Consider the following 17,249-nt stretch of genomic DNA (forward strand, 5'->3'; position numbering starts at 1 on the left):
ATTTTGTGGCCGGACCCAGAGAGACGACACGATGTAGACTGATTTCTTTTTTTTCCTCAGTGAAATTACTGTTTTGTTTGGACTTGGGAATAAACACTTGTGTTTGTTTTGATGTGTGTAAATAAACACCAGTACTTGAAGTTTGGATCCCTCCATGTTTACAGACCTATGACAAAAGTATGAGCTCAAACTGACATAGCCTACTTTGTGCACAGAGAAAGCAAAAGCCAGATGTGTTTTTTATTCATACCATCAGTGTTTAGTTGGTGCATTGTGTGCTTATTAATATGATGGCTTGTGTTAACTGTTGGATACGAAAATACCATTTTTACAAAGGTGTGGAGAGTTACAGTTTTTTCTGATTGCTTAAGCACATTTTTTGTAACTATTGGCTATTTTTGCAAAACTCTACACACAAATAAGAAAACCTGTCACCCAATTATCAAAACATTGTAGTTCTCTTGCAAAAGCGAACACAGCTAGATTAACTCTTCACACCTTCGTAAGAATGGTGTTTTCGTATCAAACAGTACACACAAGCCATCATCTACTAAGCACACAATGCGCCAACTGCACACTGATGGTATGAATACAAAACACATCTGGCTTTTGCTTTCTCTGTGTACAGATGTCAATTTGAGGTCACACTTTTGTCATAGTGTCATGTAAACATACAAGGATCCAAACTTCAAGTATTGGTGTTTATTCACACTCATCAAAACCAAGACAAAGTCAGAGCACAAAATAGGAATTTCACAAAAAAAAGGGAAAAAAAAGACAATCAGCCTACATCATGTCGTCTTTCTGGGTCCGGCCACAAAATTTCGTCCACATCGCATGCGATATCCTCCAGTCCAAGGCACCGGGGAAAATATCTCCTTGAATGCCGTATCCAGGCCTGACATGATGCCTGGTCAATATCTCCACATGCCTCCTCCATTGCCTGTAAAAGGGCTACCTGTTGATGAGGATGACGGTCGTACACTTTCCAGCGCCAGGCAGAGAAGAACTCCTCGATGGGATTTAAGAATGGAGAGTATGGAGGGAGGTTGAGTGCCATGAAGGATGGGTGGTCTGTAAACCAGTTGCGGACCAAAGCAGCCCTATGGAAACTAACATTGTCCCATATGATGACATATCGGGTCTGCTCTGGTCTCTGAACAGTGAGCATGTCATGCAAGGTGTCCAGGAATGCAATAATGTGTGCAGTGTTATATGGGCCTATGGTTGCATGATGGTGAACAACACCATTTTGGCTTATAGCTGCACACATGGTTATGTTACCACCACGTTGTCCTGGGACATTGATGATGGCACGGTGTCCAATTATGTTCCTGCCACGTCTCCTGGTTTTACTGAGGTTAAAACCAACCTCATCTACAAAAAGTAGCTCATGTCCCGTTGCATCTGCTTCTAGTTCCATCACTCTCTGGACAAGACAAAACAAATGCAACACATCAGGCCCGTGCACAGCATTACAGTATGCACTTCCAAATTCAGAACCAATGACACTAGCCTACCTGCACATAGTCATATCGCAGTTGCTTTACACGTTCTGTGTTTCTCTCGAAAGGAACTCTGTAAATTTGCTTCATTCTTATTCTGTGGCGCGCAAGTACACGACTTAGTGTAGAAATGCTTGCACTGTGTATATTTTGAAAGATGGTGTCATTATCAATTATGCGCTGCTGTATTTCGCGCAGTCTTATTGCATTATTGGCAATCACCATGTTCACTATATGGGTCTCTTGCTCTGGAGTGAACATTCTGCCTCTGCCCCCAACATCTGGACGTCTAGCAATTCTGTAAAGTAACAATTTCAGTATTTTTGCATGTATGGTACTGTTGTGTTTCTCATTAGAGTATGGCAGTGCTACAAAGTACTTACCGATTCTCATTTCGAAATGTCCTAATGATGCTTGCCACAGTGTAGCGGCTCAGTTTAGGCTGAACCCGTTGGCCAGCTTCCCTCAGGGTCATCCCATGGTTGATGACATGGTCCACTATTGTAGCCCTGATGTCATCAGCAATTCTATTTCTTACTCTTCTTACCCTTCCTCTTTCCCCTCCTCGTCCTCTTCTTGCTCCTCTTTGTCCTCTTCCTCTAACTTCCTCTAACCCTCTTACTTCTTCACCTCCACGTCCTCTTCCTCCAACTTCTTCACCTCCACGTCCTCTTCCTCCAACTTCTTCACCTCCACGTCCTCTCCCTCGGCCTCCTCTGATTCTCACTCTTCTTACTGCTCCTTCCATTGTACTCCACATGGACAGCTTACCTGTGGCCTGTTTATAGTGCTTAGGCTGATTGCAAAGTGGACTAATTATCTAAAAAAGTTTCCACAAGTGAAAGTGTGCCAGACAGTTGGCAAAATAGTGTTAATGATAGCCATACATGTGTATAATTTTGCTAGGAGTGTGTTGGAAATTTGGTAATTGAGTGTAAGCAGTGAGTTGTGCCTACAGTTTTGCAAAGTGTGTGTTACAAAATTGCAAACTGAGTGCAAAGCAGTGTTTGTGCTTTTAGTTTTGCAAACTCAGTGAGTGGTTTTGCTATAAGTGTTAATAGTTTTAGGAATTGTGCTATAAGAATCACAGTTAGGGTTTAAGCATTCAGAAAAAACTGTAAGCAAGGGTTATTCGCTTTTGCAAGAAAACTACAATGTTTTGCTGATTGGGTGAAGAGTTTTCTTATTTGTGTGTAGAGTTTTGCAAAAATAGCCAATAGTTACAAAAAATGTGCTTAAGCTATCAGAAAAAACTGTAAATCCCATCGAGGAGTTCTTCTCTGCCTGGCGCTGGAAAGTGTACGACCGTCATCCTCATCAACAGGTAGCCCTTTTACAGGCAATGGAGGAGGCATGTGGAGATATTGACCAGGCATCATGTCAGGCCTGGATACGGCATTCAAGGAGATATTTTCTCCAGTGCCTTGGACTGGAGGATATCGCATGCGATGTGGACGAAATTTTGTGGCCGGACCCAGAAAGACGACATGATGTAGGCTGATTGTCTTTTTTTTTCCTTTTTTTTGTGAAATTCCTATTTTGTGTTCTGACTTTGTCTTGGTTTTGATGAGTGTGAATAAAGACCAATACTTGAAGTTTGGATCCTTGTATGTTTACATGACACTATGACAAAAGTGTGACCTCAAATTGACATCTGTACACAGAGAAAGAAAAAGCCAGATGTGTTTTGTATTCATACCATCAGTGTGCAGTTGGCGCATTGTGTGCTTAGTAGATGATGGCTTGTGTGTACTGTTTGATACGAAATCACCATTTTTACGAAGGTGTGAAGAGTTAATCTAGCTGTGTTCGCTTTTGCAAGAGAACTACAATGTTTTGATAATTGGGTGACAGGTTTTCTTATTTGTGTGTAGAGTTTTGCAAAAATAGCCAATAGTTACAAAAAATGTGCTTAAGCAATCAGAAAAAACTGTAATACACCCCTTCTCTGGATCAAAAGCAGTTCAGTGACATGAAAATGAAAGGCTTACAGCACCAGGTATTCCCAGGCAGTCTCCCATCCTAGCACTAACCAACCCCAGCCCTGCTTAGCTTCCGAGATCAGACGAGGTCAGGCGTGCTCAGGGTGGTATGGCCGTAAGCTGCTGCCCACTGCACAATGTGTCAATTTATGGAATCAAGTGATGAGGTGGCCAGTACCTGAAATTACGAACACAATCCTATAACTACGGTGGCCCTGAAGTGCAAATCACACCAACAAATTGCTAAACACAACAACAAAATTGAGAGGCCCTGAAGTGCAAATCACACCAACAAATTGCTAAACACAACAACAAAATTGAGAAACACAAAAACAAATGGAGAATCACAAAACAAAATTGAGAAGCACAAAAACAATACTGAGAATCACAAAATCAAATTAAGAAGCACAAAAACAAAATTGAGAAGCACAAAAACAAAATAAGAATCACAAAAACAAATTAAGAAGCACAAAAACAAAATTGAGAAGCACAAAAACAAAACTGAGAATCACAAAATCAAATTAAGAAGCACAAAAACAAAATTGAGAAGCACAAAAACAAAAGAAGAATCACAAAAACAAATTGAGAAACACAATTACGTTAAGAAAACCGGAAAGGGTAGGTACCATTCGGCAACAGGAGACATCACTGATTGGATGTCCGCGCTGTTCGTCTTTGGAACCGGAAGTTACTCTGCCTGTAGCGCATTTCGTTTGAAGAAGAACGGCGGAATGTTTTGTCCTAGCTGTGGGAAAAAGCTGGTTGAGGAGTCACCGAACTTTTGCAGCGGCTGTGGCGAGAGGCTTTATCACGCATCTTGCATCGGAGACACTTCACTCCCATTGAGTAAGTTAATAAGCATAATAAAATGTTTGTTATTAATTGATTTATTAGCCTAGCGTTAGCTGTTTCCAGACCATAGCAGACCAGAGGGCTGTTCCACTAAGCGAGCTCAGAAAATCGAGGCTCATTTGAAAATGCACGCAGCTGTCAAAATGACTGCTCAAGACCTTTCTAGTAGTGAAGGTTTGAGGGCAGTTCTAGTGTTAACAAACCTCGCAGCTAGGGTGCCACGGACCAGACTTGTCCACAAGCATATTGCATAATGAATGAGCAGAAAGACTGCAGGTTAGCCTCGTTGCTGGAACCGAATTTGGGGCAATCGAGCCTGGATTTTCAGAGTGAGCCTGGCTTTTGGGATTAGCTTGCTTCGTGGAACAGTCCTCTGAGCATTTCCACAACTGAAACGATAATAAATTAGTTCATTTATTATGTTTGGTTAACTTTAGGAACTAACACTATTATGTGTCTATACATTAAAACTTACTGGTGTAGAATTGTATTGGTCAGTAGTATCAGTTGCATTGTCATTCCTTGGTAGAAATTTTCTAGTGAGATTATTCAGTGTTGTCCTTATTTGCGTGTTGTGTGGACAATGGAATGTCACATGAATTAATGTCTTTAATGTGTGACATTGTAGTACATTTTTCCTTTGTTTCCCTTTAGCATCACAGACTACCTCAAACTGCCCGACTCCAACCTTCAGCACCTTCATAGAATACAGAAAAAAGAAAAATGAAGAGAGGCAAAAGTTTTCTGAAGGGAGGAAGGGCTTAAAGAAAAAGGAAAAAAGAAAGGTTCAGGTAGTTTGGCTAGCTCAGTCTGAAAACAAGTTGAGGTTAATTTTCTAATGACATTCTTTTGTTATTCCTTAGGGGAGTTGTGTAGAAAATGTTCAGTGTAGTAAAGCTATCCAGAATAAGAACAATTGTTTACGAGTAATTGTACATTTAGGTTGTCAGGAAGATCCCTCTTTTGCAGTTAATAAATATTCAAGTTTGAATAGATCTGCTTAGAGTCATATTAGTATCTACTTGGCCCATTGTTCATGTCTTTTTCCTTACAGATAAATGTCGGCTTGATGACCATTAAAAAGGGTGGTTTGAAGCCATACCGTGGAAAAACTATTTTCCTAACAACAGACCCTGACGCTACTGCCACAAGTCTGCTCAATCAAGCTGTTAAAAAAATGAAGGACTTTAACAAAGATCTAAAAGATGGACCTTTCCTTCTTCTGTATCCGGATGGCACTGAGGTCATTACTGTCCCTGGAACACAAAGACCATTTACACTTGAGGCTTATAAGGCTGAAGTTGGCAAGCCTTATCAAAGAATCACTGTTTTCATCTGCTTGAAGAGTGACTTTGAAGATGGTAAGCTGCTAATGTTTGTTTGGATTTTGACACACATTCCCTTAGTTCCAACAACTGCTAATTTTGAAATTGTGAAATGATAACATTACGCATAAAGCACCCAAGTCAATAGCATACCTACATAAAAATGGTGAATGGCCTGTATTTGATATAGCACCTTCTAGGGTTCTACAACCCCCCCAAGACACTTCACAACAAAACCAGTCATTCACCCACACACATTCACACACTGCTGGTGATTAGCTACAATGTGGACACAACTGTCCTGGGATTCACTGACTGAAGCAAGGCTGCTGTACACAGATGCCACCTATCCCTCCCACTACCACCACCTGGCATGGAGGGTGAAGTGTCTTGCCCAAGGACACAACGACTGCGACAGACTGAGCAGGGCTCAAACCTTCAACCTTTTGATTACAGGGCGGGCTTTTAACTCCTCTGCCACCATTGCTCCCTAAATTAGCTTGTATATGTTATGTTTCTTCCTGGAAACATGAAATTCAGCCATTTTTGGATCTACTGAGTCATGAGTTTTCAATGCTAACTTTATGCCTTTCGTATTAATCTATTATTGATGATCAAATAAAGTTTCATACATTAGTATGAATTTAGTTAGCTTAGCTTGATTTGTTTTCATGTTTTGTAGTTGGAGAAAATTTAGACTTGTCTGACTCTGACCCAGAGATTGTTATTAAAAGGCCCTCTGAGTTTGATCTTGCTGATACACTGGTAAGTACAATTTAAAATTTTCTATAGAGTTTTCTTGTTGTTTAGCCACCACCATTTGCCTCAGTTCAGTAAAACAGTTAATAGTTATATGTAAAATACATTTTGTGTGTGTGTGTGCGTGCTCGCGTGTGTTTGTTTGTTTGTTTGTTTGTTTGTTTGTTTGTTTGTTTCAGCCATGGGAACTTCAACATGAAAGCAGTCCTTTACAGAAAGCGGCAGAATATGAGTAAGTGATATTTTAAGAACATGTAATCTTTTACTGTTTTTTGCCTACACTTTGTATTAATGAGATATACACTTTTGTCATTCATTCTGTATATGGTTTTTGGAACATGGACTACATAATACTTGTATTGCTTGTTTCTTAATCAAGATGCTTAAATATTTTCAAAGTGTCAATTAATATTTTCACAGTACACAACAATAATGCTTTTCTTTGTTCTCTAAGGAAGGGTGCTGGGGATCTTGTGCTTGCTAATGAAGTACAACAGGTAAAAAACTTTTTTATTTGTAAAACAGTGCAGCAGACAATCTCCACCGCCTTTACTTTGCAATTAGATAACGATTCACTGTTTGCTTATTCATTGTTATTATACAATGCATTTCACATCCTCAATTTTCATACTATCAATAGATTATAACATCCACCCCTTAAAGGTACAATAAGTCATACTACATGAAATAATCACAAAGCAGTCTAATGTCTCAATCATGTTGGAAAGAAGGTTACATTGAAACTGTGTATGACTCGTCTTTGTCATCTAGAATCTTCTGGCGCTGATCCGTAGCCATGAAACTCATGGAACGAGAGGAGGGAGAGTCACTCGTTTGTTTATAAAGATAGACTGCAGTACACAAATTTGACCACAGGATGTTATTCTTATTTCATTCTTACTTATTGTACCTTTAGATAATCTATTGGGATAGGGAACCTAAGGTACATCCATCTACTTCCGGACCATGGGTCCCCTACTGCTAAAAAAATAGGAGTCTATGAGCCAATAAAAATTATTTTCTGATCCCGTTTGCTGTGTGCCATGGATTTAAAATATGATGTCCGTGAAGTATATAAACACATTTTGATGCCAAAAAGTGCTTAAGCGACAGGTGGCAAAGGTTATTTTAGGTTTTGTTTGAAAAGACGTGGCGAAATGTAAATGTTCGTCTCACAAAATTGACATCATCGAACCAGACACAGAGAAGAGGAAAAGCTTAGTTTTGTTTAGCGAGCTTCGAATCCTTCTTCCAGGATGATGTGGAGAAAACCACTATAAATCTGGCCATGTGATAATTAGCAGCTACGCTGGGGGAGAAAAGCTTCTGAGGCGACGTCATATTTGTGACATCTGACTTGTAGTCATTTTAATGACGAATTTTTACAAGCTAACAAACCTCAAATTACATTACAGACATAGTCGAAACACAATTATTTATTATTTAAATTGAAGTACAACATATGTGTGATTCAGAGAGTAAGGCAAAGCAGACCAGAAAATAACTTTTATAGCTCCATTCACTTCCATTCATTTTTCTTTTGTTCAGGGACCCATGAGCAGACCAGAAGGGGAGGAGACTTAGGCTCCCTATATTAAAATAATTATCAATTGGTCAAATATGAATTTTCATTCATCCTCATTTCTGTATTTCCAGGTCATAGATTTGGAAGAAGAAAACGATACAGGCACTACTGAATGCCTCACTGTCGAGAGCTCCTGTTACAGGTGCGTTGTATCTTGAGTAATTATTCCAGAGGGTTTCACAAAATATATACACACAATTATTATAAATGTATGTAGTTTGACTCTTTTACATTAGATTCTTCAGAAAAAAAAAATAGTAGAATCGTTCTATAAAACTGGAACTGCATGTTTATGCATTTGTCTTTTTGCATCTACACTTTGTGTACATGTTTTCACTCTGCAGAAACTACACACAGCTGTTTGAACCGATTGTGATTGATGATGAAGATCCTACTCCTAACGAAGCCAAAGCTGAGCCCCCAGAAGAACCTGTGTTAGTAATTTAAACATTTGAATCCAATTAACCGCCATCTTGTTCTGTACAAGACATCATGCAATCATGAGAGAAGTATATACACCTTTAAAAAATAAGTTTCCCTTTTTTTTTTTAGAGACACCAATTTGCAGGCACATGAAATTATTGCAAATTTGGCACTGGAACTTGACCACAAGAAGGTCAGCAGGTTCAATATATCAAGGTCAGCTGTATGGGATGGAGCTGTTAGAGGATTTCGACGCAGCACATACTCTGACAACTACGACATGTTCATCAAGTTTAATGATGATGCTGGCAGCTTTGAAGAAGGTTTGGATACAGGTGGCCCGAGGCGTGAATTCCTCACACTTCTTATGGGCAGTCTGAGAAATCGCCCCATCTTTGATGGACCTCCAGAGAGCCGTTATCTTGTATATAATTCAAGAGGTGGATGTTTTCTCCGTAATTATTACAATGGAAATTTTAATAAAAATTGGCTTATTTTTTTCATTAGCATATTTAATAGCAATTAACCATGATAATTATGTGCCCTGTATAACAGCTGCCAGGCAAGATGAGTACTTTTTAGCAGGAAAGATGATCGCTGTATCCATTGTGCATGGGGGACCAGCACCACATTTCCTCTCCAAGAACCTGGTCAACCACATCACAGGGAATCAGAGTTTCAGCGTCACTGTAGAAGATGTGCAAGATGAGGAGATCACAAAAGTTCTACATCAGGTAGAAAATTACCTAGGCTCAGGGAATGGGTTTACTTAGAAGACACTTGGGGCCAGTTTAAAAGATTTAATCAGGATAAAAGTTATCCGGGTTGGATCATATCTTGAAAGTAGGTTCAAGGTAGATTCTGTAATCTGAAAGGACAGATTTCCACCTCCCAACAACACAAGTGAAATAACAAATTGATTATTTTTTTAATCCAATGTTTGAATGAATCATAAAAGTAGTGAAAATTATATTTTTGTTTTTCTTACAGTAAACCTTTTTTTTTTTTTTTATAGGTCCTGAAAGCTGAATCAGAGGAGTCTTTGCATAATCTTATTTTGCAAAACAGCACAATCTTCCAAACTGCTGGATGCCTCAGAAACGTCAAGCCTTGTGAGAAACAAGCATTTGTGGAGGAGTACCTCAGATGGTACATCCTTGAAAGAAACCAAAGTGTCATTCAACGGTAAACTCATTACTCCTTTTAAATTCAGGATGGCCAGTTGCTCATCACAGCAGCCACTGACATTTTCAGACCTTCAGATGTATATGAAAAAACTGATTTAGTAGCATCCGTGTGATCTGATGAACAACAAGTTAATTCCTGAGCCACTGTTGCACGCTATTAACCTTTTGACACTAGAACTCTAATTTAGTATACATTTATTGTTCACAATGACCCATAATAATCATAGTCATGCAACATGATTAATTTTTCAGTTATTTATAAAAAGAGGTGAGCCCTTGTTTGACACACTTGTTTATTCCAGTGTGAAAGCACTATTTTTTTTTAAATGCTGAAATCCCAATGAGCTCTTCTTTTTTTGCTGTCACAGTTAATTTCTGAGCACTATGGATTGTTTTTGTGTATGAGTGATTCTATGCATTTGAAATCTGTCCAAATTTATAATGAAAGATCTAGTAGGTAAAGACATTTAAACACAATTTAGAAGACTGCAATAGTTATAGCTATAAACCAATTATTAGTTATTTGTCTATCCTTTGCAGATTTAAAGATGGACTGGAAAGTCTGAATTTTTTAAGTGCACTGCAACAACATTCCAGTGTGCTGGCCCCACTCCTATGCTTCTCTGCCAAGGCCCTGACTGCTTCAGAACTGGAGAGCATGTTCAGACCAGATCTCAGCCCAGCAGGAAGCAACAAGCGGCATAAGGAGGTCCTAACACTTGGCTTTTGGGCAGATTATCTCCTTGATTGTGAAGGTTTGAATGGCCGTTTTTATTTGTTTATAGTTTTATGAAAGGAGAGGTAAGGAATTTAATTTTCTGTAATGTACTACAGTGTTTACTTTCTTCTTTCAGAGAAGGCAACAGCAGTGTGCCTGGAAGATTTGATGATGTTTGCCACAGGGCTGACGGCAGTTCCACCGGCAGGAATGACACCACCACCATGCATCCAGTTGCAATGCATGGTGGTGCAAACACCTGTGCAAATACTCTGAAGCTACCCATCTGTGACTCATACAGCATCTTTAAGGCCAACATGGACTTTGGAATTCAAAATGCTCCAGGATTTGGATGTTCTTAAATCAGCAAGGTCATCAAGTTACAGTTACTGAGTTACCCTGTTAGGTTCAGCTGCCGTTGGCACACTACTTAACACATTCATGTGACAAGCAACTTCCATATTGTTAAACATTTAGTTGTTTTAGTTGTTTTTTCTGAATATTGTATGTTGGAAAAGTGACAGAAATGCTGGACACTATTTGTAAATGGTTTTATTAAAGAAAATTTTAAATGTTTCCTTGTGGTTAAATGTTAATATTTAAATCCATGCCAGTTGCTGTATATTATGAACAATATTATATTCAATTTAGCAAGAGGGAAAGGAAACACTACTAACATTAAAAAATGAAGGAAAAACAGAAGGGCTGGAGCACTCAAGTAAGTCCAAAGGTTTTATTAGGTGCAAAAAAAGGAAAGAAACTAACGTTTCGACACCGTGTGTGTCTTCGTCAGAGTAACTCTGACAAATGTCATTACAAACTGAAGTTCAGTTGGTATCTAAAACCCAGCTATGTCCTTCAGGGCCAAATACAGTTCTGTGGCCGATTCCCAGTCTTGTGGCTGCTGCAGTGTGTTTTGTTGTACAGCCTGTTGTAAATATTCCTCAATGTTTGGATCACCACACAATCCAACCGGTAGCCCCTCCTCGGGAAACACATCCAGTTCCCTCTCCTCAACAGCAAATCCACAGTCTCTTGAACCATATCTGCAAAATGAAAATAGAACAGTGAAGGATTTTTTGCTGACAATATGGAACTATATAAATCAACGCATGCAGTGAAATGTTATAAACTGCTCTATCATACTTATGTGTAAAATTATGAATATATATTAACCAACTTAAGCAATAACAACACCTTGCATTTAGTTTGATGCAAAAGGTTAATTCATTTTGTTAAGAACTCAAATACCTGTGAGGCAAGAGATAGAGTTCGTTTGGAATCCCCCCTGGACACGATGCAAGTCTGCTTGGCCGGATCCTGTGTTTGTTCCAGAGGTCTTTGCATTCATCCAGGTCTTTCTGTAGAACCCCTCTGAAGCAGAATCTCAGCAAGCATTGGTGTTCGTGGCTTCCATTTAAGTTTCCAGAGTCTCTTAGGTCTCCAAAAAGGTCCATCCAAAACTGAGACCTGGGTATATAATTAATATTTAAGAATCAATTTAGCTTTGTTCTTGGTCATTTTATAGGGTTTGTTACATTTTGGTCCCATTTAAAACATGCCACAAATGGATGTCAAACAAAGTAATGCATATTAGTTTTCCATAAATATTGTAGCGACCCTGCAGTAATGTTCTTGTTAAAAATGCTGTATTCTTTTCACTCTGTTCTGTGTGTTGATTGTGAGGAGTGGAGAGTTTGGTCTGAGTTTTTCATTTTGTATTGGCGTCGTTAAATCTAGGCAAGCATGATCATTTCGGCACAACAGCTGACAGTGACCATTTTGAGTTCCTGCAATAAAGTGACGGCTGTTAACGTCTATCTCATCCAACTTTTCAACACGTCCAGCAGGACGCTACTCTATTTTCTTAAATGCATGAATGCAACGATCTGATCAGCTTTCACTGTAGCTTACACCTACCAGACACAAATGTACCCACCTTCCTCTTCTGAAATAAGACCACCATGACTCGATGCGCTGATTCCCAGTAGATGATCCGTAACTGTGGCTTGACGATCCAGCATAATAGTCCGTGTGCGCGTGACGGAGGGTACACTGTATTGCTGCCATAGTCCCATTCTCAGTCCCGAAGTCTGTTCGTAATCTCATTGGTATCACACCAAGACTCTTTACACAGTTTATATAATTGTGAGCTATAACAGCCGGGTTGTTGTTTGTTGCTCCACACACAAGCCACATCAGTCTTCTTGAAAAGCCATCTATACATCCTGACAGGGCCAAGCCAAAGGGTTTCAGTTTATCATAGCCATCTACATGCCATATGTAATTGGGCCCCATGGAGTGATACGTGCGTCTTGTGAACCTCCTTCGAGTTCTCAGAGCGATTCCTTGAGGATTTAGTTGTCTCAACAGCCTCATAACTACATCACGCTTGACACGCAGCTTGTGTTTTTGTTTGAGAACTTGCCACATGGTCCGATATCCAAACAATTGTCCTGGTCCTCGAAGCTCGGACAAAATGGCACGCCTCACCTCAGGAAGTGGAGAATAGTTGCCTCGTCTGTACAGTCCAGATTCTTTTAAATGCGTTTTCAGTGTACGCATACTAATTGAAATGTCACGATTACACTTGAGCATATCCAGTATCACCTCGCATGTATGTCCTGAATCAAAATATTCTCGAATAGCGACAGCTATGTTTGGGTCACCGCTAATGTTCATGTTTGAAAAAAATGCGCTACAGGCAGAGTAACTTCCGGTTCCAAAGATGAACAGCGCGGACGTCCAATCAGTGATGTCTCCTGTTGCCGACTGGTACCTACCCTTTCCGGTTTTCTTAATGAAATTGTGCTTCTCATTTTGTTTTTGTGATTCTTCTTTTGTTTTTGTGCTTCTTAATTTGATTTTGTGATTCTCAGTTTTGTTTTTGTGCTTCTTAATTTGATTTTGTGATTCTCAGTTTTGTTTTTGTGCTTCTCAATTTTGTTTTTGTGCTTCTTAATTTGATTTTGTGATTCTCAGTTTTGTTTTTGTGCTTCTTAATTTGATTTTGTGATTCTCAGTTTTGTTTTTGTGCTTCTCAATTTGATTTTGTGATTCTCAGTTTTGTTTTTGTGCTTCTCAATTTTGTTTTTGTGCTTCTTAATTTGATTTTGTGATTCTCAGTTTTGTTTTTGTGCTTCTTAATTTGATTTTGTGATTCTCAGTTTTGTTTTTGTGCTTCTCAATTTTGTTTTTCTGCTTCTCAATTTTGTTTTTGTGCTTCTCAATTTTGTTTTGTGATTCTCCATTTGTTTTTGTGTTTCTCAATTTTGTTGTTGTGTTTAGCAATTTGTTGGTGTGATTTGCACTTCAGGGCCTCTCAATTTTGTTGTTGTGTTTAGCAATTTGTTGGTGTGATTTGCACTTCAGGGCCACCGTATATAACCCTACCTGCATGCTTGCCTAATACCCTAACCCAAAGACTCAGTTTAGCATTTATCCAGCATCACAGGCCATGGATTTTTGAAGATGGCCTCAGGAACCAGCACAGGGCCTGGTGTGGTGTAGTTAGCCTCGGCCAGCAGCACTGGCCCTGGTGTGTTGTATGTGGCCTCAGCCAGCAGAACAAGACATTGGTGAAAACAGCCAAAAGCAATGTCGTTAATTTGCCCTCATTAATGGGCATCTGCTTTGGGTCTTTTAATACACCCCTTCTCTGGATCAAAAGCAGTTCAATGACATAAAAATGATAGGCTTACAGCACCAGGTATTCCCAGGCAGTCTCCCATCCAAGTACTAACCAAGCCCAGCCCTGCTTAGCTTCCGAGATCAGACGAGGTCAGGCGTGCTCAGGGTGGTATGGCCGTAAGCTGCTGCCCACAGCACAATGTGTCAATTTATGGAATCAAGTGATGAGGTGGCCAGTACCTGAAGTTACGAACACAATCCTATAACCCTACCTGCATGCTTGCCTAATACCCTAACCCAAAGACTCAGTTTAGCATTTATCCAGCATCACAGGCCATGGATTTTTGAAGATGGCCTCAGGAACCAGCACAGGGCCTGGTGTGGTGTAGTTAGCCTCGGCCAGCAGCACTGGCCCTGGTGTGTTGTAGGTGGCCTCAGCCAGCAGAACAAGACATTGGTGAAAACAGCCAAAAGCAATGTTGTTAATGTGCCCTCATTAATGGGCATCTGCTTTGGGTCTTTTAATACTATAGTATTTCATTCAAGATGGCGCTGGAGTGACGGCAGCCTTTCCAAGTAGCTCTGCAACACCGCACTTTTTCTTAACTTTTAACTTTTTTAGACTAGGCTTTCAAACTTTATTTCACCTTCCTCTAGTTACTGTACTTCTACCTCTTAGATATAGCGATACAAGATGGATAATGCACTTTTTAAAACTTCTGGAACCAGCTCCTTCATCTACTCGAGAGCGGAGCTGCTGGCTCTAAGAACAAAGGGACAGACCGGCATGCGACACAACATCCCGGCTGAGATAAAGAGGAGCTACAGAGGCTGCAAGGCTGGAGCGAGAAAAGCGGATCACCGGAGGCGATTCAAACCATCAATCCCGACAGTGATAATGGGCAACGTGAACTCGCTACCGAATAAAATGGACGAACTGTGTGCTCTGAACAACCACCGACTATACCGTGAGTGCAGTTTGTTTATCTTCACGGAGACGTGGCTAACCGAGCTAACGCCACAAGCTAACGTAGACCTATGCGGTTTCACATCCGTGAGAGCCGATAGGGACACGCAGGCCAGCGGAAAAAGCAGAGGTGGGGGACTCATTGTCTACGTTAACAACAGATACTGCAACCCCGGACACGTCTCCGTTAAAGTTTCGGTATGCCGTCCGGACCTGGAGCTGCTAGCTGTTAGCTTGCGGCCATATTATCTACCTCGGGAGTTCAGTCATGTGATCTGTGTGTGTGTTTACATCCCTCCGAGGGCCGACGCAACAGCTGCCTGTGAGAAAATACACACAGTCACAGCAAGACTCCAGACACAACACCCCGAAGCTTTCATTATTATATCTGGAGACTTTAATCATGCCACACTGGATTCTACTCTGGCTGCTTTTCACCAGTTTGTGAATTGTCCCACAAGGAGCAACAGGACAATTGACCTACTGTATGCTAATGTGAGAGATGCATACAGAGCCACCCCCCTCCCCCCACTAGGGAAGTCAGACCACAACCTGGTTTACCTACAGCCACAATACACACCCCTCGTCCAAAGGCAGCCTGTCACAACACGCTCCATCAGGAGATGGACCCCAGAAAAAGAGGATGCTCTGAGAGACTGTTATGACACCACAGACTGGGACGTGCTTCTGAGCCCACATGGTGAGGACATAGAGGGGGCGACACACTGTCTTACAGACTACCTCAACTTTTGTGTGGACACGGTCGCCCCTGCTAAGACGGTACGGTGTTACCCTAATAACAAACCGTGGGTAACACAGGAAGTCAAAGCTGTCCTCAACATGAAGAAGAAGGCTTTCAGGAGCAAAGTGAAGGAGGAGATGAAAGCAGCACAGCGGGAGGTGAAACGCTGCCTGAGGGAAGCAAAGGACACCTACAGGAGGAAGGTGGAGCAGAAGTTGGAGAGGAACAATATGAGGGAGGTCTGGAATGGTGTGAAAACCATCACAGGCCACAACACCAAGAACAGCACAGTGGGGGGGGACTGTGGAGAAGGCAAACGAACTCAACAACTTCTTCAACAGGTTTGACCAGCCCACAACCCCCCCACCCTCACCCTCACCCTCACCTTCACTACAGAGCCCTCTCCCCACTCTCCTACCTCCCTTGCTTCCCCCCCTTCCTGACACTATGATGACACCCCCCTCCTCCAATCCCTCTCTCAGCAGCAGGACATCTTCCCCCCCCTCCTTCCAATCATCTCCCAGTGTCACAGTGGATCAGGTCAGGAGACAACTGAGGAAGCTTCGCCCCAGAAAGGCAGCAGGTCCGGACAAGGTGTGTCCGAGGATGCTAAAGGCGTGTGCTGCTGAACTTGGGGAGCCGCTACAACGAGTCTTCAATCTCAGTCTGCGACTGGGGAGAGTGCCCACCCTATGGAAGACATCCTGCATCGTCCCGGTCCCCAAAAGGAACCGGCCCAATGAGCTGAATGACTTCCGACCGGTGGCACTGACATCACATCTTATGAAGACTCTAGAGCGGCTCTTCCTCAACCTCCTCCGACCACAGGTACAACAGGCCCAGGACCCACTACAGTTCGCCTACAAGTCGGGTGTGGGAGTGGAGGATGCCATCTTGTACCTCCTGCATAGAGCCCACTCACACCTCGATGGGGGAAAAGGCACGGTCAGGATCCTGTTTCTTGACTTTTCCAGTGCCTTTAATACCATCCGGCCCTGTCTGCTCCAGGAGAAACTGAACAGGATGGAGGTGGACCCCTGCCTGGTGGCTTGGATCTCCGACTACCTCACCGACAGGCCACAGTACGTCAGGCTGAAGGACATCACGTCTGACACTGTGGTCAGCAGCACAGGAGCACCACAGGGAACTGTGCTGTCCCCTCTTCTCTTCACCCTGTACACCTCTGACTTCTGCTACAACTCTGAATTATGTCACATTCAGAAGTTTGCAGACGACACAGCCATCATGGGGTGTATCTGGGATGATCAGGAAGAGGAGTACAGAAGTCTGGTGAGGAACTTTGTCACATGGAGTCACACAAACCACCTGCAACTCAACACCTCAAAGACTAAGGAACTGGTTGTGGACTTTGGGAGGTCCAGAGCAGGTCCACTGCCGGTTCAGATAGAGGGGGAGGAGGTGGAGGTGGTCAACAAGTACAAGTACCTCGGGCTGTGGGTGGACAATAAACTGGACTGGTCATGCAACACAGAGCACCTGTACAAAAAAGCCCAAAGCCGACTGTACTTCCTCAGGAGGCTGAGGTCTTTTAACATCTGCAGGAAGCTCCTGAG

The 17,249-nt window shown here is 41.7% G+C and overlaps 1 protein-coding gene, 1 non-coding gene and 3 pseudogenes across 2 annotated transcripts; 2 read left to right on the top strand and 3 right to left on the bottom strand.

Annotated features, from left to right (window-relative positions):
* Nucleotides 1-781: 781 nt before the first annotated feature.
* Nucleotides 782-2,031, bottom strand: LOC148105504 (uncharacterized; the record flags this gene model as incomplete). The annotated part of the gene is made up of 3 exons (XM_087838374.1): nt 782-1,429; nt 1,521-1,803; nt 1,889-2,031. Coding segments are annotated over 3 exons (1,074 nt in total), but the record flags the coding sequence as incomplete, so codon positions are not given.
* Nucleotides 2,032-3,489: 1,458 nt separating this feature from the next.
* On the bottom strand, nt 3,490-3,608 carry LOC148105505 (5S ribosomal RNA; annotated as a pseudogene).
* A 560-nt stretch (nt 3,609-4,168) lies between these two features.
* LOC148105506 (G2/M phase-specific E3 ubiquitin-protein ligase-like) lies at nt 4,169-11,403 on the top strand (annotated as a pseudogene).
* Nucleotides 11,022-15,968, top strand: LOC148105507 (uncharacterized; annotated as a pseudogene).
* Nucleotides 14,031-14,149, bottom strand: LOC148105508 (5S ribosomal RNA). Its single transcript, XR_015718879.1, has one exon. It is a non-coding gene; the product is annotated as a 5S ribosomal RNA (ribosomal RNA).
* Nucleotides 15,969-17,249: the final 1,281 nt, after the last annotated feature.

The sequence above is a fragment of the Neolamprologus brichardi genome, chromosome 3, assembly GCF_056152115.1.
Source record: "Neolamprologus brichardi isolate AB-2024 chromosome 3, ASM5615211v1, whole genome shotgun sequence".
Classification (NCBI taxonomy): domain Eukaryota; kingdom Metazoa; phylum Chordata; class Actinopteri; order Cichliformes; family Cichlidae; genus Neolamprologus; species Neolamprologus brichardi.